Source organism: Macrosteles quadrilineatus, unplaced genomic scaffold (genome assembly GCF_028750875.1).
Source record: "Macrosteles quadrilineatus isolate MER2022 unplaced genomic scaffold, UCM_ALF_1.0 Scaffold_4__1_contigs__length_99947679, whole genome shotgun sequence".
Classification (NCBI taxonomy): Eukaryota; Metazoa; Arthropoda; class Insecta; order Hemiptera; family Cicadellidae; genus Macrosteles; species Macrosteles quadrilineatus.
Window position 1 is genome coordinate 39080695 of NW_026542597.1, and position 27344 is coordinate 39108038.

General features: G+C 35.2%; 1 protein-coding gene and 1 non-coding gene across 3 annotated transcripts in view; one reads left to right on the forward strand and one right to left on the reverse strand.

Moving 5' to 3' along the window:
* Positions 1–27344, reverse strand: part of LOC128991545 (proto-oncogene tyrosine-protein kinase ROS) — a 93068-nt gene that overhangs the window by 28039 nt on the left and 37685 nt on the right. Inside the window, exons 3-10 of one of the 2 annotated variants that reach the window (XM_054414527.1) lie at positions 12524–12583; positions 10497–10587; positions 5822–6042; positions 5007–5117; positions 2031–2178; positions 1322–1438; positions 827–1032; positions 310–404 (exon numbers count right to left, since the gene is read on the reverse strand). In XM_054414527.1, the coding sequence (XP_054270502.1) occupies positions 310–404; positions 827–1032; positions 1322–1438; positions 2031–2178; positions 5007–5117; positions 5822–6042; positions 10497–10587; positions 12524–12583 (1049 nt within the window). Of the gene's footprint in view, positions 1–309; positions 405–826; positions 1033–1321; positions 1439–2030; positions 2179–4877; positions 5118–5821; positions 6043–10496; positions 10588–12523; positions 12584–27344 lie in introns of both variants that reach the window. The other variant, XM_054414526.1, reaches the window with a different exon arrangement.
* On the forward strand, positions 11163–11269 carry LOC128993673 (U6 spliceosomal RNA). Its single transcript, XR_008490802.1, has one exon. It is a non-coding gene; the product is annotated as a U6 spliceosomal RNA (small nuclear RNA).

A 27344-nucleotide genomic window follows, 5' to 3' on the forward strand; every position in this document is an offset into this window, starting at 1 on the left:
TACTCTCAAGAATTAACAAGATCGCACCACTATCTACACTTATCCTGCACTCTTATTTGTGTTAAAATACGCTCCTAGTGGGATTCCCATCTTAAATAATTGAATTGAATAATTAAGCTTCGAACCAGTAAACTAACATTCATCCAGCCTTTTAGTGTGGAACTAGTTCCAAGCAGAATTAAATACTACAGTAGAATAAATTACAAAAGTTTTTCACAAGCTTGGGTGTTTCCTTAATCTAATGCAAGATATACAAGATACACAATGTAGCATTGCAGGTATATTTGTTTGTTATTTAGACATAATTACCCATTATAAGGGTCGACTTCCATATGGTGAGGTTTAGTGACGAATCCAGCGACTGCAACTGTCAACCCAGAGCCATCTAGGTTACACCGAACCACCTGAAATATGTTCGAGTTGTCAATTGAGAGGAAGAAACATTGTAGAATATAAAACAGCATCAGTATAAGAGTTTGAGAGATTTATTCAATATATTCTATATTCCTCACATAACCAATAATCTTTGTTGGTATAGTAGATTTACATGAATGTATGAGTCCACTCAGGCAAATCCTCTCTTAACTCATCATAACTTCCTCGGTTGAAAGTGCTGTGAGTGACAGTGAAATACAAAAATTCCGCCCTTTCATAATATTGTGGTGTAAAGTATTTGATGTTAGTTGTGCAAAAGAGGACTCTTTCCTATCCAGATAAACCTACTATCCTGACAAAAATCCTCAAAACCTAGACCCTTTTACTCTATGTTGCGGCCAAAAAAAAGCAATATTCCTTGACTTTTCCCAACACTTGTAAAACCTCTCACCTGCCAGAGTGCGCTGCCCTTTGACTGTGCCAGGATATACAGCTGATCGTTTAGCCAGTCTACACTCAGGTGGTGAGGAATGAGGCCCCCCGAGCCCCCACGCAGAAGGGGCTCCGGTGTTGTGTACGAGCGAGATGACGACACCCACACGGTACTGGACGAGTCTGACACAAACAGCAACTCCTTCCGCACATGCACCGCCACACCTATAAAACATAAAGGTTTGTCTAGCTAAAAACACTGAAGTGAGTTTAATTGGTCGGTTAGTTAAACGATGAGCTTGGATGTAAGTAACTAAGAGTTAACAATGCTTTTGTTGTTTGAAATAAAATAATAAAATACACAACAATAAAAAAACACTTGAATGTTTGAATTCCTAAGTTTTTACAGAACATACACAGTAGCCTATTAAAGAATAAGTAAATTTTTCTTGACAAGTAGGAAAACACTCTCAGTTGATTCTCAAGTCCTCAAACTCGCTTATCAACCACAAACCTTTGATATGATGAGTTGTCTTGTACATGACTACAGGATCGTCTAACAGATCTGCAGCTTGGCTGATGACCGTGTTCCTGGCTCCCATTATCAGAATCAGCTGTTGAGTCTCTTTGACTGAAAATAACAAATAACATTTTATAGTAATGAAATCGTAGTTGAAAGCCACAGTTGATTATAAGTTAGAGGTCGTGCGGAACGAGGTGAAGCTTGGAGGGGAATAGTGGTGTGGCGGGGGAAGTGTCGCTATGCGAGGCGACGATCGGCTCGTCTCCTACCCCCACCATGGATTTCCCCGCTTTAGACCGTTCCCGCCGAAAATCTCAGGCTTCACCTCGTTCCGCACGACCTCTACCTGTATTTTCTTTCAAAAACTTTTTCCAAATGGATAACTTTTTTAACTAGATGAAAATATTGGTTATTGTTATTGAACATTGTAAGAAGATTAATAGTTTATTTTTGGCAAAAGTAATAGTGTAACGCTAACATGCCAAGAGCTAATGTAAATCTCAAGGGTCATAATAAAGCAAAAAGAGGTTACACTTAGGTTTACTTAATTTCATACACATTATTGAAAATCTTTTCATTTCTGTTTGGGTAATAAACAAATATATTACTGTACATAGCTTATACACTTAGGGATAACTGAAATATTAGATAACAATAGTTCTAGAGGCTTGACATTCTTTGTTGTACACTAAGCTCTCACCTTCAGCAAAAGCCGGGGTTGTCACAAAGGCAGTGGCTACAGGACCCAGGCCAGCTGCATTTCTCATCGAGACGGAAACAGAATAATTTCTCGACGGCATCAGGTTTTGGAACATGTAGAAATCCTTGTTCTCCGAAGCTGGTATGTCCTGGGGAAGTTTAGGTTGGTAAACAATCTCGTCTAACTAAAACGTGTGCGTTGTACAGACAAACTATATTTACACCACCCCTATTATTAGTATGCCTTAATAAACACAAGAAAATTAAGTCAACATTGATGATTGATCCAATTTATCGGTTATTATATTACAAAATAAACATTGTCAACAATTTAATAAGAGGACTCTCAGTAGCCGTGTTACCAACTATCTTCCAAACTCCCACTAAAATACTTAGATCTCTAAAAACTACAAGAAGTTAACTCCTTAACTCTAATTTTTTAAATTTTGAAAATCTCAACTGTCACAAAAAGACTGCTGATTTGAGCAGAAATCTAAGGGCAGTGGAGTAGGTTGTTACTACGTACATATAAATCACATTAGCAAGCCACTAGTAACCAAAGTGATAAAGCAGTGGATGTTTAGATGATTCAGAACCTGTAATGTTTATCTTACCAACCATAGAGCAGCCACAGAGCTACCTGTTTAGCAAACTGCGGACTCGCTATGAATATGAAACTATCGTCTTTCAAATTCTTACTGTGATTAACAAGCTGATAAAAATACTGTTAATTCTGTAACTGATCAGGACTGAATTTGATCTACATTTGAGTTGTATAGTGGCCTGCATCTTATTAACTTTTAATAATTGTTGAAATAATAGATTTTGACAGCTTGAAAACTAATTCAATCATAAAATTATATAAAATTATTATGTAAACTATACAAAGTTATCACTACTACGAAAACATGCAGACACATGGCATGCTGGATGTTTCTGTAATTAAATATTAATTCATAGAAACAAACAAAGGACACTTAGGTTAGTGAAACAAACACGTGTAAATAGCTAGTTAGTAAAATGTTTAACAATATTCTAACAGTAATTGTTTAATTTAAAATTATCATGGTTATAACTGATTATAGTTCGGCCGCTTAGAAAGCGACCTCCTCTAGCATTGGTTTAGCATTAGCGCGCAGGTCGTTTTCTAAGCGGCCGAACTATAATTATGTTATGTATTTCCCTATTTCATTAGGTTGTTGTGAAGAAATTGTGATACAACACAGATTCAAGAGATTTAACCCAGAAACTTTACTCTTTTTTTGACTCTTCATTTTTTTTACTTATTCCGACTAAATAAGTCAAAGTTTGTTATATTACTCTAATAATTGTGATTAATTATGAAACAATAGTGGGCTAGTATTGTAAAACTATTTGAATGCCACCCATGCTTATAAAAACACTCAGGACAACAGACAAAAGCACAAAAGATTGAAGAAGGAACAAAAATTATTAGTAGATCATCAGCTGCAGATCCAAATACTGTTGGTTTTTTACAACAATTTTGGGTGGATTTTTGCATTTAAAACAAGGGTCACAATAGAATACCCGTTCCCTTTCAGGGAATGTGTTTTCTATGAATGTAAGATTGTTCTGGCAGTTAAAAAAAAGTATAGAACTGTATAAAAATTTGTCACAGATATGTTAATCTGATTGAAATACAAAATGGAATAAAAAATATTGGAAAGTCATAAATTGATCAAAGTACCCCCCTAATTCAGTTATAATACCGAATTGCTGATATTAGTCTATACATTTTGTTTATGTACACTGGGGTTGTAAAATTTCCAAAAAAACAAACATTTTCGGGGTAAGGTTTTTTTGGGATACCAGTGCAATGAACATTATTTATTTTTTAATATAGAAAAGATGGAATGGGTAAGGTTTTTTGGGATACCAGTGCAATGAACATTATTTATTTTTTAATATAGAAAAGATGGAATGTACACAATAATCATACCATTTTACCACAGGTTTTGTATTAAACCAAAATAATTTTCCTGGATTTTCTAAGCACAATGTAGCCTTTGGTAAAGACGCCAAGCAAATAAGAGTTATTACAACAAAAAGTATATTTTAACTTTTAAATTATTACTTATAATTTTATTAGACACAATGTTTAAAACAAAACTGCCAGAACCAATCCCAGCTACACATATCACTTAGTGACAAATACATATTCCCAAAACACCTTTCTGACTGGCAAGAAAAGCTCTGAAAGCCACACCAGTTGTTAAATGAAAGTGATTTATTTTTGTCAATCTTAAACTATATAGTAGTTTAGATCCAACCTTTGGTATTAGATCCTTATGCTAAGCTCTCAGAGCCACTTATAAGTTAGAGTCACTTATCAGCTACATGTTAAAAGCTCTATGAGCCTTTGGTAAACTACAAAGCTTGCCTGTTTCAATATTAAAATAGAATTATTATTCTTTTGATTTTTTTTTCTTCAATTCATTTTCAGTTTGATTCAACTATTATTGTAGAATATAGCATGCCTAAAGCACAGTATGCAACATGATAATTTCAGATACATGGAAACAGTAAAGGAGTGGGAAAAGCATTTTAACTTAGAATTATTCAAGAAGAAAAGCATGTTTTATACAGCTTGAAGATACAATTTTCAATGTATGTAATAATAAATAAAACTGTGTATGGCAATGTTTTATTGCTCTATCGTCTCATTTTTGTATGCAGTTTCATGCTAAAAAGCATCTTAAAAAGCTCAATTCTACATTTTTTGAGTCATACACAAAGAAGCGATGCTTAAGAGCATTTTATCACGACTAGAAAAATCAATGCCAAAAAGCATTTTGAGGGTTCATTGCTATAATTTTCTCCATGTTACCTTGAGGGCCGTGTAGCCCTGCGGTAACTCATTGATCTGCAGCACAAAGGAGAGGATGGGACCGTTGGGGAAGGGACCGGGCTCCCAAGACACGGAGACACGGGATGGGTCGGCAGCGGTGGTGCGTACTATGGCGGGGGGAGAGGCAGGGGCGCCCCCGGGCAATGTGCTGATCACTAGAGACGGCTCTGAAACTATAGGCTCCGTGTGGTGGGGCGACAGCAGCAAGGCGATGCGGAACTGAAACATAAAAGAGTGAGGTGTCAGGTTAAAGAGAATACCTATAAAGGTTAACTGGTTTAGTTTGGTATGGTTTTTAACATAGTCCGTAACAGCTAGTGTGTACGACTTTACTTTTTGAGCATCCGTTCGCTCCAGGAGGCCATCTGACTTGCCTTTCTCCAAGATGGATGCCAATCATTGAATACAAGAAAATGTCCAGTATCGGTAGTGCTTTGGCTATTCAATTTACATTATCTCTTAGTCGGTTGACATCATATAAATCCCATTACATGGATTTATTCTTGGGATCCTTTTTGACTGTCCAAGTTGCCAGGAGCCCTGACTTGACACTGGGTGGACTTTGCTAGAAGATAGTTTTGAACCTTGGGACCATTTACTTGAAGGAGGAGAGTGTATAAATATTTCTCGCCTTTCCTGATCCTACAAATAATTTTACCAGTAGGTCTAAATTGATAATTTTTTCTGAAGCCAATAAGAATACATCAGACATACCAAAAGACTCAGGGATCGGAAATGAAACTCTTGAGATAACAATCAAGAAACCCATTTACGTGGTATGAAAACTTATCAGAGAATACTATAGATTTCACCAGGAACAGGAACGGACACAATACAAAGCTCCTAGATACATATGAAACTAAAATTAACAAGAAAACTTACACAATCAACTAATACAACATTTCTATAATCAATTCTCTCACCCTATACTTGGTGTAGGGCTGCAGATTGTCTACTCGGACAGTAGCGTGAGGCCCCCAGCTCTGGTTGCGGCAGTACTGCCATGTGTCTGCTATCTCCTCGTACCTCCACTGGACCAGGTAGCTGATGTTAGGAAGTCTCGGACCATCCCACTCTAGGCTGAGAGAGGTGGCTGTAAGGGAATCTGCCACGAGTGCCGGCGGAGGCAGTGTGCCTATCCTCTCTGTAAAAAGTCGTTTCATATGAATAGACAAAAAATAGAGGAATAATTGGACACTTAAGAGTGTTGATACACTTGTGATAAATGGGTCAATGGTCTATGTTATGAACTGTATCGAATTTTGATTTGTGTTGATGCAGAAATGCTTTTCTTCAGTCACATTTTCACAGTGCAATACCTTTCAAGAGTATGTATTCATGGGTAATAAATTAATTCATACATCTATCTATCTATCTATATATATAATACGTGAAGCCGTTTTTTGTTAACGCAACTCCTCCCTTATTTGTGGACCAATTTCAACGTTTAAGGTGTCAAAAGATTCGTCTCAATATGTAGTTTTGCATTAAGGTTTTAGAATTTTAAAATTCTTACTCTTAAGGGGGTGAGGCCCTCTCAAAGGTCGGGTTTTCCCCATAAGAAATACATAGAACAAATTTAAAAACAAAAAACAGCTGGTTATAAAAAGAAATTCATTAGCTTTTTGGGAGTAAATATTGATGTTTGTAATATTCAGTAGGTTAAGACCAAGTTAAACAGTTAATCAGTTTTGTTGGAAGATCAGAAATGCCTCAAGTTCAAAGAAGAAATATTGAAAACGGGAGGATGAGACAATTAATAATAAGATATCTTATGCGTATGAGGAGACTATAAAAAGAGAGGCCTGGTCTAACAGATACCCATCCAGATACACATTCACTTGGTGAGATGGATAATATTGGCCAGCTCTGCTATGCAACTTACTTTGGAAGTGATAAAATACACGAAGCACATAGTGTTTTCACGGTGGTAAAGTAAATGTCAGATGAAATGAATGCATGGAAGAAATGTTTACTTCTGACATTGACGGATCGAGATATTTCAAAACATTTATTAAGAATGCCTTGACTATGATAAGTTCAAGTACCGGTACCGGTAGTAAGATTATACCAAATCTTGGCGGACCTTATGTTTTTATTGTTAACTTTTGTATTACTCCTCTACTTCAATTTAGAAAAACGCAAATGGATTGTTTTACTTCTAGGTTATATTGCCAGTTCCACGGACAAACTTATACAAAGTTTTTTGACTGAATTCACCAACACAATCCAGACATTTCAAGTCGAAATAAGAAGTTTCAAAAACTCATTTGCTATTGAAAGTTTTAGTGGCAATATTAGACCAAACAAGTGAAGGAATTAGTATTTATGTAAATGACCCAACTTAAATTACTTAACACAGGTTATCAGTAAGGCAACAGTTTTCTTCTCTCAATGCTGGAAAAACATTGTAGCATCATGTTAACTCGAATTGAAGCAGATCGTTTAGCATTAATTAGAAGTTAGTTATCAGTTAAAACTGAGAGCAGAAATAATGTAGGTGAACCTTGACGACGCAAATACAGATATTAAAATTAGTTTCTAACAAGTGTTTAAACAACTCTAAGTTGTAACTAGAATTACTTGAATTTAAGCATAACGTTTTCCTCGGCATTATGTTTCATGAGCCGCTCGGGTTCTCTAGTTTTAAAAGATTCAATGTTTTTACAATAGTCTATAACTAGCCAACCTAGCGCAAGGAATCGTGTGCAATCTAGACATAGGAGAAGAAGGATTCGTATTGATCTTTTTTATTTGGCGTTTTCGGGTTTCTTGGTTTTATTGTTAAAGGTGGAGACGGTAAAAGGCCTGATTGAGTTCGCAGTTTATCTGCCGTTTTTGCAGTTAGTTTTGCGAAAGTTAGTAAAAGATCATCTTTTGATTAATCAACAATAACCACGAATACTAGAAAAATACTGGTATGGATCAAACATAAACAAATGATGTTTATGGCCCAAATCTGATTGTGTTTATGACCTATGGGTCTTTTCTAGTATTCGTGACGATAACCTAAATTCCACCATGATAACCAAAGCCCCTCGTTCCCACCACCACCTGGCTTAAGTCTGGGACTTATTTGCCAGGCCAATCAACCATGAAAAATGGTCTTTCTTCTCACCTTTCGGCCACTTATAATTTTCGTCCAGACACATCATGACTCCCTTCCCCCTACCACCTTAGCAATAGGGATAATTGGAATTCGCTCTAACCTTTCCTCTCCCCTTCATGGAGAAAGTTTTCCTTCTTTGTTTATGTTTGTTTCTTTTTAAAATTAAAAAGCCTGTATGTATTTCTTAACTACTTTCCTAAGAATCTCAATTGTTTCCTTGTCTTTGATCAATTTTCATTTTCTCTTCTCTAGACCTTTCCTATCCAAGACTTCTTCCTGTTCTTTCATATTTGCCTCCTGAAGTGGACAATTCAACATCAATACGTGACTCGCGGTCTCTATTTCTCCGCATCTGCATACTTCCCCAGACAGCACACTTTCTCCTCAGGACATCCCACGGATATTGCGACAGGATATGCAAGATATCCCATAGTGGTCCTATGGGCAACTTGGGATATCACAGGATATCCACAGGAATGCCTAATGTCCCCGCCCGGGGATGTCCTAAGGATAAGCTCACACGCATATCCGTGGGACATCCGAGGTCATCCCAGGGTAGTCCTCAGGACATTCTCAGGACATATGGGACTACTATGGGATGTCCCTGGGATAAAGTGTGGTCTGGGCCTGAACATAAAAAACACAAAATAATATAGATTTAGTATGAAAAGCTTAATTATAAGTTTAGTAAATTGATTAAATAGTTAATAAACACAAATTTTGAAGAAAAAAACGAGAAAAAAGTTTTTGGCCCAGACGGGTTTTGAACCTGGTACCTTCGCCTTGTGAGCCTCTTACCTTACCTCCTGAGCTATCTGCGCTTGTTGATTATGGATGTTTTCAAGTTGTTAAAGAGTAGCCGACAGTTGCAATGGTCGCAATACTTAAAATATTTTTGATACTACAGTATAGGCTATATATGATTCTGTTAATCTGTTTAGGCCTCAAGTAGTTGAATTGTTTTTCTGGTAGTTGGAGAGGATACTGGTATTTGAATATAGATTATTTAATCACCATTAGATTAGCACTGTAATAATTGATTGTTATATAATTAAAATTAGTTTTTTGTTGTTTTATTAATTTAAAGTTAGAATTAAATTCACATTCCACACAACTATGATAGAACTCTAGTTTTCCTGAACTCAGTGGTAGTAATATGTCAGTAAAGTAAAGTCAACCCTTGCTAGCCATAGTATTAACAAGACATATTTTCAATCTGGGAAACCTTAAACTTTTAAAATAAATTATAAAACCTCAACATCTTAATGCGTGGGAATCTTATTTTTAGAAAAAAAAAAACAGACCAAAATTATTTGTTAAATAATGAAGACGGCCCAATAATTATAAATTCGGAATTACTGAAAATAATTACATCAAGAACAACACTGTAACATATCCAAAATTCAAAAGATTAATTTTTCTAATATTATTTTTTATTTTTCCAATATCCTTTAAATCATCTGTTTTAACTTTGTTTAAAATTAATTTATTAAGTAAATATTTACTTTTTGTACTAGTGTAAACACAGCCTGAAGATGGAAACCAAGTTTCTGAAAGCACTAGTGAAAAAAACAAATTATTATATATTGGCCTTGTTGAACATTTAAATTTAGATATACTGTACATTTCATCAGTGGTAGTATTTTTTTTCTTCAGTTTGTTACCGGGACATTACGGGACATTACAGGATATCCAGTGGATTTTGTACATGTCCCGGGATGTCATGGGACATTCTGGGATATCCTATGGCATTCGTACATATCCCGGGACTTTACAGGATATCCTGAGGTTAACTTACAAATCCCGGGACATTACGGTATATTGTAGGATATCCTGTGGATTTCGTACTCGTCCCGGGATTTTGCGGGATATCCTGAGGATAGCGCACATATCCCGAGACATTCTCAGGACATATGGGACTACTATGGGATGTCCCTGGGATAAAGTGTGCTGTCTGGGTCCTCTTCCACTAAGTTAAATCTCCATCCATCCACACTCACATTCACCTTGCAATTTGCATATGCTGTGACAAACTGTGTCCAATAATGGTATATCTCCCAATCTTGATCAAGTCTCCTTCTGATGTTTGGAATATATACGAACGTTTCCCTCACTTTCTTACTCTGTTCCCAGCGCATTAGCCACTCATCTAATGTCTCCTCTCTTCTGGCACTCTTGCTTTCTAACGTAGTCCTACCCACGCCCAGTCTTGTCTTCCAAAATCCTAATCCTTTCTTCAATGAGCATGTTGAGTGGTAAATAGTTGACAAATTACATGTCTAACATAGAATTTTGATTATTTTCTATAATAAAGCTTTGCCTAAGCCTAATCCAAAAGTGTGTTTAGCCTTTTCTAGATCTACTGGGTGCCTGGTTAATTTTATAGGGTTCTAGTGAAATTTAATGAAAAAAGAATTTGGCAACTTTTATTGGAGAGTTGAAACTAAACAACATGCAGCATGTATGTTTTAGTCTATGTCAAGACATACCTTTGAGCTCATGAAAATATCTATTCACAGCATCATTGCATCCCATTACACAGTAGAGTTCCTTGAGTGGAACCAGCTCCTGGGTTCCATTCTGAAAAATCCACAGATAGGTTAGGTGGGAGGGAGTGATAATTTGTTAGGCTATAAGCTGATGTTTGGATAACTTAAATTAAACATTCATGGTAAAACCACATATTATAATACCATTGACTATTGGGTACTGAAGTTGTATTGATAGTCAAAGATAATACTGAGTTTGTTATAAAGTAGTTTTAAATATTATTATTTAATTAATCTCAGTACAATGTGATTTGTGAATGTTTTAAAATGCCGTCGCTCTACCTCCATTGACAACGTTCTGTACGGTTGCGAGTTTCGATTCGACGTAGTACTGCTTAGCGCCGTTAGGAGCGCTAGCAGTACTTACCGGTAAACTTTTGTGAGAACTACGGTATTTTAAGTAGTAAAAGTAATACTTTTAACGATTTAACTTACCTTTCAAACACTTTCGTCATGTTAAGTTACTTATTGTGTACTATTAAACACAATTCAAAACTAATTTACATAGCAAACATTATTAATACGGCCTGTTAAAAGTAGGCGTCAGACGACAGAAAGTTGGTTTGGCTTCTTCGCATATATACTCGACTGTTCCATCTATCTTTCGTACTTGCTTCGGCAGTACATATACTAAAATTGGAACGATACAGAGAAGATTAGCATGGCCCCTGCGCAAGGATGACACGCAAAATCGTGAAGCGTTCCACATTTTTTGAGAAAAATTACCATACATGAAAGTTAAATAAATCATTTTTTTAGGTTCAATAAGAGATTTTTATTCATAGCTTACTTTGTTCTGTTTTAGAATCAGGATGGATTAGGTAAAATTTTAAAAGAAAGTATAGGTATTTTAAAAAATGTTAAATTCACTTATTGATGGATTATTCTATATAACATTTTAATTTATAATTTTTTCCCTTTTCAAACAGTTTTAGTTAAAGAGGATGAGAATGAAATTAAAAACATCTATCAACCGGTGGCTGGATGTGGATTCAATAAAAATCAAATCAGAATAAAAACTATTAAGAAATACAGTAGACAGACCTACAAAGCAAAGTCGTATGCCCGACATCACCACTCTACGAGTATAATTTAATGCATACCTATTACCATTGCTGTTGTGTACACAAGTTTTAAGAACATGTGAAAATTTTAAGAAATTTTAAAAAGTTCTCAAATTTTCCGAGACCGGAACTAATGACGTACTAGTAGGTGTGTATACGCCCCTCTCTTAATAAATCCCTTCTAACCCGATTTTCCCTTTTAACTACATCTCACGTGTTACTTTCAAAATACAGCGTTGTGTATCTGAGCAAATAAACGAATTGTTAAATTACAACAATGTAACAGTAGAACCAGCTGATCCGAAATACATTCATCCCATCACTAATCAAATTTCCCTTCATGGGGAAATCAGCTGTTACTGGTACGTAGGAAAGTTAGGAAGTTTTTATATAGGCCGGGGCCACACTTTGTACAGTGTGTCACTGGGTTCAAAAAACATTAAAAAAAGCAAAAAAAAAACACACTTTGTAATTGCTCAACTAATGGGGCCACTACTACTACACTATATACTACCATTAACTTTGACTATATACTATAGATAAATATTATGGTTTTGCCATTGGTATATAGTCAATGCTACTACTAGGTTCGGGTCCTCTAAATCTAAAACACAGTTCACAAGGATGTAAATTTTAAATAATCTTGATTGTTCCTCGTTTGAATAAAAATGGAATGACCTACAAAAATCCCATTTTGCAGGTTTGCAGTGATTGGGATGATTCCAAGCACTCATCTGTAAGAGGATTTTGTACCACTCTTGAAAAAACCACAACGTGAAACCATATTTTTGTTTGGTGGTCTAATTAAAAAAAAATTGAGAGATTTTCAATAATACAGACTATTATAGCGATTGAATACAGGTAATCAATTAAGACTATAAATAAGATACATAATATACTTACACAAACCACCTGACAGCTACTTTCCAGGGCCTTCTGCCACAGCTCACATCCTCTTGAGCACTGAAAAAACATGCTGTCGATAAGTTTTAATATATACAAATTGAACATAAATAAATAAAATCTATCTATATTATTAAAATAATTTGTGTAATTTTTATGTGCATCAAATCGACCCCTAAATATTTTTTATAGGCATATTTGGGTATCAATTTAAATCTCTCTCTAGATGTGCCTTTTGCTGGTTTGGAGGATATCCCTTAAAGCCCTTCTTTCTGAAGGATTTTAAAATTGAAGGGTTTGTGCTGAATTATGTTGTCAATTATCTGAACTTTTTCATGTTTACATTTTATTTACATCAAAACAGATAGCCATGAAACATTTTTGTTTACATCCATACGAAAACGGTGTTATTATAGCTGGTGATGTTTTTAGTGAATTCAAGTAGAATATTGTAAATTTTGACATATGAATTGACTCGTATGTAGACATATTAACTAAAAAAAAATCACCAAATTAACCCCTCACGTGGTTAGGCTATCTTATTTAAATAGTCAAAGATGATCTTTTTTGCAAATTTACACGCCATTAGTTTTAAACGCAATGCTCTAAAATGGCTATAGATATAAATACCTAGTTAAAGATTTATGAGCTCTCAAATGTACCCTGCAATATGCATTCTTTTTTATTTGTCTAGATCAAAATTGAATTATTTCCCAGAGTATTCGCATACAAATGAGATGGAACAAATCTATCTATACTTATTTAATACGCAAGCAAGATTTTTGTGACAATTACTCCTCCGAAACTACTGAACCGATTGGCATGTTTTTGGTGTCATTGGAAAGAGCGTAACGTGAAGTTGTGCAGGAAACTTTCTTTTTAGGGAAATAATTAGAGAGTGAGGCCCTGGGGCCCTTTAAAGTTTCATATTTCTCCATAAGATTAACATGGGAAACAAAAATTGTTATGAAACTCCAGCTGTTGTCAGAAATTAAAAGTGATAAGAAGACCATATGTTAATTGTAAACAGTAAATAAGTTTGCTACAAACATTTACAGACTTGGTTAAAATTCGGTTTAAAATAACGCCTGTTATACTTAGCAATTGCTCGAATTCGAGCAACAGGAACACTAGTTCAGAATAAAATTACAATCCCCTTCATTTCACTGCAGATATTCATGGCAAACTCCTCCAATAATCAAAAGTAGTTTTTCACACCAAAGTGCACGCTGCTGATACTGTATCTCTATCACACGAGGTTATCTTTCCCTGATATTGTGAAAAAACTAGTTATGCAAGATTTTGATTTCACTTAAGCGTTTACACAGCCGGCGCCAAGACAATTGATTTGCATTCTGTTGCACTATAACTTGGATAATGAGTGCGAAGGTCGTATTTCAAATAGAAATTCTTCGTGAGAGAATTTGTACAAGTTTTGATCGTATCTGGCACAGTTTTGATAAGTATATCTTCCGTGTTCCGCATACAACTAACGTGTTACACTAAGTTGAAGATAACATTATTATGTTGAAGATGAATTTTGTGAACAAGTTGTGGTAACTGCTTTGTAAACAGCATAAACTCAATCATTTAAAAATCGTTTCCAGATTACTACGAGATCTTAAAAAAACATAGAGAAAATTATTTACGAAATCACAATTTTCACCACACGGACATTACTGTACCTTACTCGCCTAATTAAATATATTGATATTATCCACCATTATTATAAAATAAGTTCCGGTAACCCAGACCATTCCTTAGTGAATGTACAGTATTAACAGCAGTATATAATAATGTTTCAGCAGCACAGAATAAATCGACGGTCCAGAATATAATTTATCACCTATCAGTAGTTGAGAATATTACGTATCAGTCTAGACTGTGATTCGTCAGCTCAGAGCTCAGAATACGATTTAGTTCTTCGCAACTACATATATCAAGAGTAAACAAGAATATAAATCATTGGTCAGTAATGTTACCCAAACAATAGTACAGACCACAATATAGAATTCCAACTTCCGTGATCTCCTAAATAACCTACAGCACTCAATTAACGTCTTAAATCTCCGCAAACCTCATTCAAGCTAGAACTGAGACTGAGATTACGTTTCCAAAACTCCGTAACATAAATCTTAACTGTTTGACACAACGTGTGGATTTTCTTGTCGGCAAGCTATTAATCTGCTGATGGTCGGGGTGTGAAGACACCGTGTTGAAGAGGGAAGCGCAGAGCTCAGGGCGTAAACTAACCAGATGGGGTTGTCAAGGAGGAGGGGGATGGGGTCAGTTACAACAATCACCAGACAGCTGATGGTCAGTTTCACAGTGTTAAAACCTCCCCTAATTCCACTGAAGCGCCGACAGATCATCTAGATCAACCCTCTCAACCGAACCATTGTATGATGCGGTAAAACAGAAACAGTAGTATTCTCTATTGGTCATTTCCTGTCTCACTTTTTGTAGCACGTTTTTTAAGGATGAATAATGGTAGAGTGTTGTTAAATTTCATGATTAGTAGGCTTACAAAGTATCTATAAAGAAAGTAACGGTTTAACCAAGAAATTTCTACTTCCTTTTTCTGACAGCTTCCGGACTTCGTTAATAATAAAATAAAACTTGTATGACTTTTATATTAAAAATTAGGTTTCTCTAGATGCAGTCAATTATTTTATGGCTGATAAATCAAAATCTAAAGATGAACTACAAATTATGAAGTTTTGGCTATATCACAGATCGCTTAAGCCTTAACAAACCAGCATCACCCAGTGCCTGGGGGATTTGGAAATGGAACCAATAAACGATATAAAGTGAAAAGCGACGGAGATGCAGCCAAGAGGGTCAAGGCTACGGCTAAGTAGAAGATTGGTGAGGATTGGAGCCTATTGGACGGTGTCTGACATTGTTTGTGTAGCCAATCTTCATGTATAGTAGGTAGCCACGAGTCTACTGGATCGTTTAGACAGTACAATTATCAGTGAACCCGGTTTCGAACCATCAAACACTATTGACTTTCTCAGGATTCAACCTGCAACAGACTAAGATTGGCGCGAATTGGAGCCTATTGACCGGTATCAGAAATGTGTTTGAAAAAAACAAAAAAAACCAGAAGAAGTTATTCAAGAAGTTCTGATCAAGAAGTTATTCAGAAATGTGTTTGTCCACCCAATCATCATAATGTAAATTGTTAACCTCATAAACTGTAGTGTAACTTAAATAAATTGTATATTTCTCGATTTATGATTCTGCTAGCTGAATCCATGTAACGTTGGATATCATAGCTACTATGTGACGTCATATAGCCTGGTCAAATAAACTCACCCTATTGGTTGTTCCATCACACCACCTTCCGTTCCCACTGCTACCTGGATCACCCGAAAACACGCTGTATCTCCCTCCAGTCGTCGTCCTACCTCACCGGCTCCCGCTCGCCAACGCCAATAATGCTGTTTTTCTAAGTTATTTCATTTCAATCATCTGATCCTTCGTTCGCATCTAGGTCCGGATGCGACAATGCCGACGAGGATGGGACATCTGATTGGTTTATAACCACGCATAAACAAAAGCATTCAACTGATTTTTTCTGTCCAACTCTTCACCAAGCTCTAACCAATTACCGAAGTGTTAACCACGCTGGGGTCCGGGTTTTGTTTGCTTGTAAACATTCGGTTTCTTTTGTGTGCCTCACTGTTAAGTGTTAACTGTCCCGGGAGGGGGTGAGGAGGGGTTCTCAAACAACCCCGTAATTATCCAATGAGCACAACGCCTTGTCTGTCCACGGCCCACGTAATCCGACGACCGTCGCACACTCCACGCTCCGTATACTGATGAGACGGCGCCACACACACACACACACACACATACGGGGTTTTACCGAATACTCGCAAACACCTAATTGTGGCATCTTTCAACCTGCGGCCACCAGTGGATGAAGGAAGGTGGTAGAAACATGTCTGCATCGATATTTTTAATGAACACTCCATTTTAACATCTAACATTCCAGTTTTTAAATTGTGGCACCATGCCACAAATCGGTATATATCAACAGTGTGTGGACAGGATGCCACTAATGCGTTGTAGTGCTTGAGCGGTGTGTGCGCCCCCCCTACTTCTCGCGTGCGCTGTTGCCAGTTCTCCGTTCTAGTTCCTTCATTCCGTTCTGTATTCATGTGGCTATGCCCTAGCCACTGTAGCTCATTTCCCGCGCTCATGACGTCGTCTTTTATTAGTGTAAGGATTTTATATGAAGTTTTTTTCAAAGCTCCAATAATTTTTACAATTAATGGATTTAAAGTCAATGGACCAAATGAAATGTCGTGAGGATTACATAAAACTACATGCTATTTTGTTGATATTTTATCGTCACATTGTATGTATGGTTTACGAACTGAGATACTAGGAATAAAGGCCTTAATGTGCTGGGTAAATTATCAGTTTCATGGGAATATACAAGACATTTATTCTATCTATATATTAATTACGTAAGCCGATTCTTTGCGTCAAAATTGTGGGCGACTGGGAAGTCGTAGAACGACGTGAGAGGGCTCAAATTAAAGGTCTTTATCCCGTGACGGCGGGAAAAATAGTGAAATTTCCAAAATCTTAACACAAAATTAGATATAACGTACAATGTTTTCCATAAGAATAGCATTAGAAGGCATTTACTGCTGATTTTTGTTTACTTCAATCTAGCTGATCGTGATTTTATCATTAGCAAGTAAGCTTACATTTGGATTACTCATTTACCAGTCAATTCTGCAACGTAATGTATACTATATAAAACCAACTATGTAAAGGGATAACGTTACCTTTAATAATCAAGACTTTTTAGTTATGTCAAAGTTGAAATAAATTGTTTTCAAGATTTAAGAAACGATTCAAGATTAAAAGAAGATCTTCTTTGTTTTTATTTCAAAACATATGTAAAAGATTTATTCCCTTTTTTTTAATTTACTAACATTTATATTTGAAATTTATTGTAGTGCTTAATCAATATTTTGTATGAAGTGGAATAACCTCAACGGTTACTCTTAGAAAACAATTTGGGAATAGAGATGAAGTAGGTTCGTACAGGTATTTAAACGAACCAAAAATATTTATGTCGAGATTAGTTTCGATAACTGGGTAATGGAACCCTAACTAGCCGCAAAATAGTTAGTAATTAGACGTTGACTAGGCCCTTTTTTGGTAGAATATGTAAATCAATCGCACCTTTAGGAGGATTAACACCACATACTTACACTAGGCTAATAGTGGTTTTTTAATGTTGATCACAAACAAATTTAGGTCCAAGTTCAGTCAATGGGATGCCTTTACTTAAGAATAATTTTGTTAAACCTTTACAAAATGAGCATAGACTTAGAAATAATAACTGGGTAGGGTATCTCAACACACCATTTTTTGCCTTTTCTTATTTGACGAAGTCAATTTCCAATACTGTATTTCAATCGGGGAAGCCTTGTTATCAGCATTAACCAAAAAACCAAAGCTACCTTAATAAACCAATATTTATTCATAAACATGTTTGCTGCCTTTAGCAGTTAAACCTCTGGTTGAACATAACGTTATAAACAAAAGCAAACAAAGACAAACAACAAACTGTTTTGTGTTTTTTTTTTTGCACAAAAGATATGTTGTAGTGGGATATCTAGGCCTATCCTGACATATAGATAATTTGATTCTGAGTTTGTTTAAATATTCCAACAATAATTCCTTTTCCGTAGCTTTTTAGGGACCATGTCCCTACAAGCCACTAGTTTACATTAAAATACGCAATAAGTATGACTCCGTTTTTTCTGTATGCATATAATTAATTCATGGTAATGTAAAAGTATGCGTAACGAATTTTTCACCTCACTATGATGTTTTTAGCTGTTTTACATACATTTAGCTGGTTTATATTGGTGGCTGAAAGTTACGTTTTGCTGGCCATGCCAGCTGTCATCGTCATATGGGGACCGAGCAGGGGTTTACATCCCTAGGGCCGCAAAATCACTTGTTCGCCTATTTACTTAAAACATTAATGTAAATTAAATGCACAAGCTGTATCCATGGCATTGCAATAGACTTGTTTTTTGTCACAGCTGCCTAGACAACTATTTATTGTTATTTTTGATTTTGCTGATCCCTCAAAATATTTCACATAAATAAGATGAACGTTATATTGCAAAACATACTTGGGTGAAAAATAGCGCTCGTACCACGAGCCAAAATGGGTTTGCAGCTCTCGATCGTTTCACGTTCTCGACTTCGTCCCGAACTTAAAACCCGATATCGAGTCGGCAAAACCTCACTGTAGGCCCTAGGCACGAAATATAATATTTTTTTACGGTGGATTTAGAGACCCAAAGATTCTCACCCCGTTGCGAAGCATGGGCAGATAGTTAGTTATAAGATTATAAAGTCTTTACTGTTTTGTCTGTACATTGCGTAGACTCATGAAGTGTTTGGTTATTTCTACGTTGTATATAATAAGATAGCCGAAACGAATCTTGTGTCAATATCTGTACGTTTGTTTGATTGTTACTGTCATTGTGCCTGTAACGCCAAAATTCCAATTCACGTGTCCTACCTTGGGAAAACTAGATTACCGTTCATGATCCAAATAGTTTTGTAATTGTTTGAATAAATTTGCCAAGTTTGATCAAAATATATCTATGAACAAGCAAACTACAACATTTTACAATATTCTTTATATGAATAACAAGGGAATTTTAAATTTACAATTTTTGAATTTGTCCTGTTACCAATAACCGTACAAAAACACTTTGATATACTAAATTATTTGTTTTCTAAGCTATTTAAAAAGGTCTGGATATAAATTGGGAAATTTTGTATTTTTAAGGTAACGTTTTTCTCCATTTCATATATTAGTAACAATATATAGTATCAAATTCAGTAATAACATTGACTACTGTATTTAAACCTTAACACAAGTGTTTATATATTCATTGAGGCTACTGGTGCTACCGCTGATGGCTTATGCATGTGTACGTTAGTAGCTAGCAGACAATTTGCCAACTAGGAACATGAAATCAGCTGTTCCCCGTCTTCACTGTCGCGGTTGCTCGCCTATCATGTCAACAGCTGACTGCTGTAAAAATTGGATGAGGCGACAGTAACTTTTTCTAGTACGCTTCTTTACCATGGCATCTGCCAATTCAATTTTGTCCTAAAAATGTATACACATCTCTAAGATTTGTTGCCAACTAACAATCAATTTAAATTAAAAAAAACTATTGTTAATCATCCCTGCAAAACTGCTAATAATTCATGATCAAATTTTCATCAGAATTCCGTTAGTTTAAATCAACGATCACATAAGACCAATAGATGGAGCACATCTATATAACTAACATACAAGCAGTTCTGGTCCGCCATCTTAGTGCAGGTTAGAAGTGGTAGATGCCAATGAAAACGGCACCAAAACTCAACGTCCAGCTTCAAAATAACTTGACATTTAGACTAAAGGTAAATCGTTGACACTTCGTGTGAAAGATGTCAATTAGTCTAGGACACTATTGGTTCTAATTAAAAGCTCAAAAGTTTATATTTTCTATTTTAAATCTTGAAATAAAGTCGGTACTTTTAAATGAGTTTTTAAATATGACATAACAAAGTTCGTCGGCTGCTACTGTTTTTATTTCTTCTTCAGGTAAGAAAAAAAACGGTGGATTTTGTGGCTAAAGAGCTCAATATCTTGGATAATATTTTTTTTAAATTTTTATAAAGGAGAGTTGTATAAAGAGTTTCAGAAACCATTTTGTGACTTTGAAAATTTTTACATTGTAAACCAAACGCTAAACCTTTAACACACTTTAATACGATATAGATACATATATTATTAATTAATTTGTAGCTTTTTAGAATTTTTCTTTCGCCCAACAAGTTTTTGTAATTATTGTAAACTAACTTTTTCTAAGATACGGTAAACGCTAGAAAACAAATTAAAAGCGTATTTTAAAGGCCATTGTTCAACCGTCATGAATTGTTACATACCAACCTTTAGGGCCCATTGGTGACATTGGGGGGTGGAAGTCTAAATTTAGTTCATTACAATTACGTCAATGACCTTGAGCTCTGCTAGTAAGATGCTGTGGTATGGTGGCGTGTCGGGGAGAAGGGTAAAATTATTGTTCATGCTTACTCATTCGCTCTTACCCACAAACAAATTTATTTCAAGCCTAAAATGAAGAATGTAGATCTAACTTCTATATTCGTTTGGAAAACGTCAGTAACAGGCAAGTCTAGACTGTTCCTATGTCTGCGCGGTCCATCACTAGTTACTTTCTTTACTTATTTTTTTTGAAAGCCTATGTGTCGATTATGTATCTTGAGCAATGTAAAATCAAGATGACGTTGTTCAAACTAAGATATAAGTTTGGACTTCCTTGTGTGACCAAAATGGTCGCCTACAGAGCAACAGAAGAATCTACAATTTCTTATAAAATTAGTTTTATTGACATTTGCAGACAGTTTTAAATAATTGTTTTAAGGAAACCCAAAATCTATTGGCAATCATAAGTTAATATGATTTGAACTTTTTGCCTTATACAAATGAAATACCATGTGCATATTGGTCCTCTGGTCCTGTTAATACAATTTTTTGAAGGGTTTCTTTTATAATTTAAAACTACATCATTGCACAAGCATTTTCAAGGACTCTCTGCAGTTTTGTGTACTCTTGCAACTACTAATTCAAGAATCAGTTTGATGACCGATTAAAAATAATGTGTTTATACGTTATAAAGATTCAACTGTTAAATATCATAGTTTTTGAGGGTGGGACTGGAAATTTAGACTATATTAAAGATTTGCATTCATAGTAGAACATTATATACTTTAAGTAAACCAACAGAAAAAGATTCTTTAAAATTTTCAAGTTCATTTTAGAACAAACTGTTTGCTCCGCCTCCCAGTTAGAATTTCAAGAAGTAGAAACATATTAAATAAATAATAAGTGAAGTTAAATATATCCCACAGTGATTAGGAATTTCCTAAAACTGATATTGTACGTTGAAATAGGTTTATCTATCTATCTATTCTATTCTATATTCTACACTATTATAAAGAAGAGGGGGTGTCGGTGTGTGTGTTTGTATGAGCCAATCTAAAAAAAATACTGCTCCGACTATGCTTAAATTGCACACAAATGAAGCTACAGCTCCGAGGATACATAATATAGAACTATTGCCGCTTCGATATTCATCTAGGGCTTTGCCCCGTGGGCTTTCAAAAATCTGAGATGAGAGATTTAAAAGTAAATATTGATTGATGGTATCCATGGTAACAAAGAACAAACCTAGTAAGTTTAAAAATGTAAACAAGCAGAACTAACTAACTGTCAAATCTATATATTAATTTGAAACTGTTTTTCTTTGTCATAGCTAAATTGAGAGAACGGTTGGGCGTAGAAACTCGGTAGAGGTGTCTAAAGAAAGGTCTTGGTCTGTAGATGAGCCATCAAAAGAGAAACGTGGTAAATTCCCTTGGGGCTCTGCCCCAGTGGCCTTTGAATTCCCATCCCATGTTATTCTTATGGAGGGAAAACTGGGTTTTTGTCCAAGCTAATTTAAGAGAATGGCTGGGCGTAGAAACTTGGTAGGGGTCTCTAAAGAAAGGTCTTGGTCTATAGATGAGCCATCAAAAGAGGAACGAGGTAAATTCCCTTGGGGCTCTGCCCCAGAAGCCTTTGAAGTTGCCTCTTCAAATTTGTTTACCATATGCATAATTCTACACTACTTTTTAATGAAACAGCTGTTAATATATTTAAATTGTGATTTATTGAATTTTTCAAAATGAAGTACAGTATTTGCAATGGGTTTTTCTGATTTTAAAATCGATTTTATTCTGCATCGTGTCATGTTTTGCAATATAATGTTCTATTGCCTAATCAGTGGAAAATCCTAATATCACAGTAACTCTTAAAATTATTTCTTATGGAGTTAACTTATATCTATTGTATGGGTTGGTTTCTGCCTTTTTTACCACTTTTTGGAGATTGTATGTAGGTGATATTTTTTGGCATATTGCATCTGTAGACGAAACTTGGGTTGGTGTAATTATTACAATGGAAAAGAGCGAGAAATCCTGGACAATTTGATATAGGCTAAAAATAAAACTGAACTAACACTGTGCTACATTTCTTGAGCAATCATTGAAATAACCGATTTGCAAACAATGGAAGCATAGAGAAAGGTATAGAACACAACCAAGTAGAAGAAATAGAAATAATGTTTTTTTACACTAAAAACAAGATCGGCTTTTTGAAAAAAGATAAGATATTTACAAAAGATTTTGATTATATCTAACTGTTGTGTAGATCGTGAGTATTTCCATAATCTTTGAGTCGCCTGTAATGCTTCGCAATTGCTCGAATTCGAGCAACAGGTACACTAGTTGATTTTGATTTCACAATTCAACACAGCTGGTTCAAACCTTATTAAATACTGCACGAATATTAGAACAGAGAGGGTAAGGATTATAAATTTAAAATAATGATGTCACTAGCCTGAATGTAAACATTATTTAACATTACCTAAAGAAGCTGCCAAACCATATGTAAATGTAATTTCATTATTATAGGATTGTTTCGGTAACAGTACTTCATTTGTTTATGATCTAACTATACTGAGTCTGTTTGTTAATTATACTTAAATATACTTAATTTTGTGAAATGTTGTAATAATATTTATTTATTTTTATAATAATTCATTGTAAAAGAAATCATTCGATGGATATAGGAAATAATCTACATTCTATATTGCCTTATCAACCTAGGCCCTTATCCTGAGTTGTGAGGTATATTCTTTTGATTTATTTGTTTGTAAACAGTAATATAACCCCCCTGCCCCAGCCAACCTATAGACTAAGCGAATTCCCGTTTGCCTGATTATAATTTCACTAAAATATGTTAGAAAATTGCCCTATTAACATGTTTGGAACTATTGTGATAGGTTTTCGTTTACAGTGCAAACCATTAAACACATTCTTTTATTATAGGTATATGTGTGCTACACTATAGGATACCGTATAAATTAAAAGACCATATTTTCTTAAACCGTTTCCTCTCCCATCACTGCAATGATCATGTTCTACTTATATGCCAACCCCGTACGAAGGACGGGTATTCTACTAGTTATTAATACAGTTGAGAATACTAAAGGTTCTACAAAACAAAACATTGAATAATAAAAATACATTTGTATGAAAGTAACAGATAGATTGACAAAATTGTAAAACGATCGTATAATATCTAACAATATCAAATTATTTACTGTATCACGGTTACAACTTTTAAACTACTTTTGTTATGACTCAATGTTAACCTCTTTAGGACCTTTCATTTTATGCTTTTGTTAGTGGGGACTGGTTAAAACACCAAAGTAGGTTTTACAAATATGATTGTGAGATGATATTATAATCTGAACTAGATTATGCGTGTTGATAATAATATGTATTTTAATTTAAGTACTTTAATTGATTCGGTTATATGTTTAGCTCATATAACATTTGAACATGGATTGAAACATTAGATGTCTTTGGAATACTCTGAGAGTGAGAAGCAAAACATAACTTTCAGCAATGATGCATCGAAATCTACCTTTACTGACTGATTTCAGAAATGTAATTGCAAAATATTTTGTCAACATGACTAAAATGTAAAAAAAAATAGATGTATCAGCACGAAATAGTTTGTAAGATAAAAAAAAGCAGTCTAGGACAACTTATATAGCGTTCTAACCTCAAACATTGTATTGTTTCAGTGTACAAATTCAACTGATACAAAATAACTACGTTACCAATTTATGTTTGTAAACAAAAATCAATTTTTTAATGGTTGCGTAATAACTATTTACATTACAAGTGTAGTAAGAGCGTTTTTACTTAACGCAGGTGAATGTTCACCTCAGTGATGTAAACAGCACGCTCTTGCGTAACGTGTAACGTACAATATTTTACCTGACCCGACAATAAACATGGGTTTACGTAATAGTAGTTTACGCAACGATTGCGTTAAGTGAGTCTTTACGACACGAGTAGAAAATTTAAGGCACGAGCCTTGGCGAGTGCCTTAAAAACTTCTACGAGTGTCGTAAAGACTATTAACGCGAGTTGCGTACACTACTTTACCTACGACCGTTTTTTAATTACTATCAATCTGGATTTAATTACTAACAATCACTACTGATAACTTTTTAGAGAGGTTATGTTTTCGTGTATTGTCATTGCCACTGAAAGTGATGCAACGACTTGTTGTATAATCAGCTGATTTCCTGTAATTACGTGTTTGTTAAACTTCGTTAAATATTACATTGCCAGCAGCATTCTTACCATAAATAATATTGTATCAGGTACAATTCGGCAAATATTTCATTTATTTTTGGACTTCCACCAACTTAATTAAGAATACGCGAGTATCAACATGAACAAGTTGGATCAACAATTAAATTAGTCAACTGATCAGCTGATCAGCTGATTAGTTGACGTTCGAAGCATTACAATTTTAATTCTTTTCTCTCAATACTTGAACCTCATTGGTCCGTTACCTGTGTGGATATGAGAAAACTATGCGGATATGAAATGAAACTATGCGGATATGAAAGTAAACAGCTGTAAAGTGAAACTTTTCAATTCTAAGAACTGGACTGAAATGGCTACTTTAAAAAACGGTCGTAGGTAAAATATTTTTCACTATCCATTTCACTCATTTTCTATCAGTAACGTTCTTTTACTAACAAAAGCTAGGTTAGGTAGGAAAATACTTTAAAGCATAATAGGCCTAATAACATTCAAGCGCACAGCTGATTTCTAGCGTTGAACATCGTTGGCTCCATAGAGTTATATTTTTTAAGTTAAGCACTCAATGTTATTTAAATGGGTTTCTTTACATCACCGAGTGAGTTTTTGATACTTTACATCACTCGAGAAGTAAGGAAGTTGTATACATCACGCTTGGGATAGGGAAGTTTAACATTGCGGGTTAGGTAAAATTAATTTAAATTATTATTTACTACACACATTATTTGTAATGTAAAACATTGTTCACCACTCGGAGCAAAAGTATATTATTTATGGTACTTAAATTGTTTTATAGTACGTGGCAGTATAGTATTATTAGTTTATTAGTTGCTTGTTGCACTGTTCTACACACTGCTCAAGCTCTACAACTCATTAATAGTGGCATCCTGTCCACACACTGTTGATATATACTGAATTGTGGCATGGTGCCACTATTTCGAGTGTAGGCTGGCGCGAGAATTGGCAACATAGCATTAGGAAAGTTATAGTTCCGGCGGACGGCGCGAGGCGCGCTAGCTACCTGTGTGGTTTCGTGTTCCACAATTCGGTGTGTACCTGCGCTACTTAAACTCACATAAACGAGTTCAAAAATACTCAATTGTGGCATGTGATGTTTAAACGACGTAATAATGCTGGAAAACCTCAAAAATGATCGAATTAGCTGTGGCACCCTGAAAAAGGTGCCACAATTTTTGAAGGTGCCACAGTACGGCCGTGTGCCTGTGAAGGATGCCACTATTCGGTGAATACAAACACACACACACACACACACACACACACACACACGCACAGGAGGGTGTTTCATAATGTAACAGACCATCAACTAGCCACATAATGTGCAAAAATCAAAATTTTACAAGTATCATAACGTCCAAGATCTTCAAGTGTAATTTACAAGTGGCACGATTTCCTAATCGTCGTAGGTAACGCAAATAGACCTCGCACGGTATACATACACTCAAAGCTACAACGTGTTGTCAACAGAGTGTAGGTCTATGTAGTGCAGCAGACTAATTTATTAGAAGAAGACTAATTTTATTATTACCGGCCTTTAACAAAGTGGTTATGAATTCGCACGACACTTGCAATAACTTCGCAGCAATTGGATGCGTGGTCTGTCAGCGAATTAAGTCATAACCACGTTTCTTTAACCACTTGTGCTGTACGTTTGAACCAATTTGAAAACATTAAAAGTTTATGTGGTCTTGTTCATTATACTTTTATAATTGAAACTTTTTGGACAATTTCGGACTAGTTGGACATTGTGGCACTTGGAAATTTATTTATTTTTACATCTATTTATTTTCCCCCAAACGGAGGAAAATCAATAAATACATGCACAGTCCCCCACCGAGGATTATGAATACGTTAGCCATAATTTAGCCTTATGTACTGAATTGAGTATTTCAAAAGCTACAGTTTACCACATACAAATATTTTGATATCAACAGCTAGTGATAAAGCTGGCAAGTTTATGTTTACTGAAGGTTCAATCTACACCAAGGTTATAATCTATTTTACAGCAAAATTCTTTACCTTTTCACTTCCTGATGACAAAAAATCACATCTTGTTATTTAATACAATACATTACAACTTGCAAACCCCTCTAAACATTGACACGAGACACGACATCTCCACTCATTTTAAAATGTGCGTTTAAACCATTCCCATTAAATGATAGTCATTATATAAATGTAATTCAAGTGTTAGCCCAAGCCAAAGTCCTGCGGGCTCATCAGTCTTTAGCTGCAGTATAATGAGCATCCCAATGTTTGATAAGTCAATTGGTGAGGGGAATAATTGAAAAAGTACAGGGTTCAGACACTTCTGAGTATTATGCCGTTTGTCACTGACTTTCAACATTGACCTTTGAACCTACGCATATACGATATCATTTAATTTAATTTACAATAAACTGTGAAAAGTATATAACGTATTTGAAAGTGCATGCTAACGCAATTTAACAGCGTACTAAGAAAATAATATTCTGGTGACCTACAGCGTGAACAAAATAAAAAC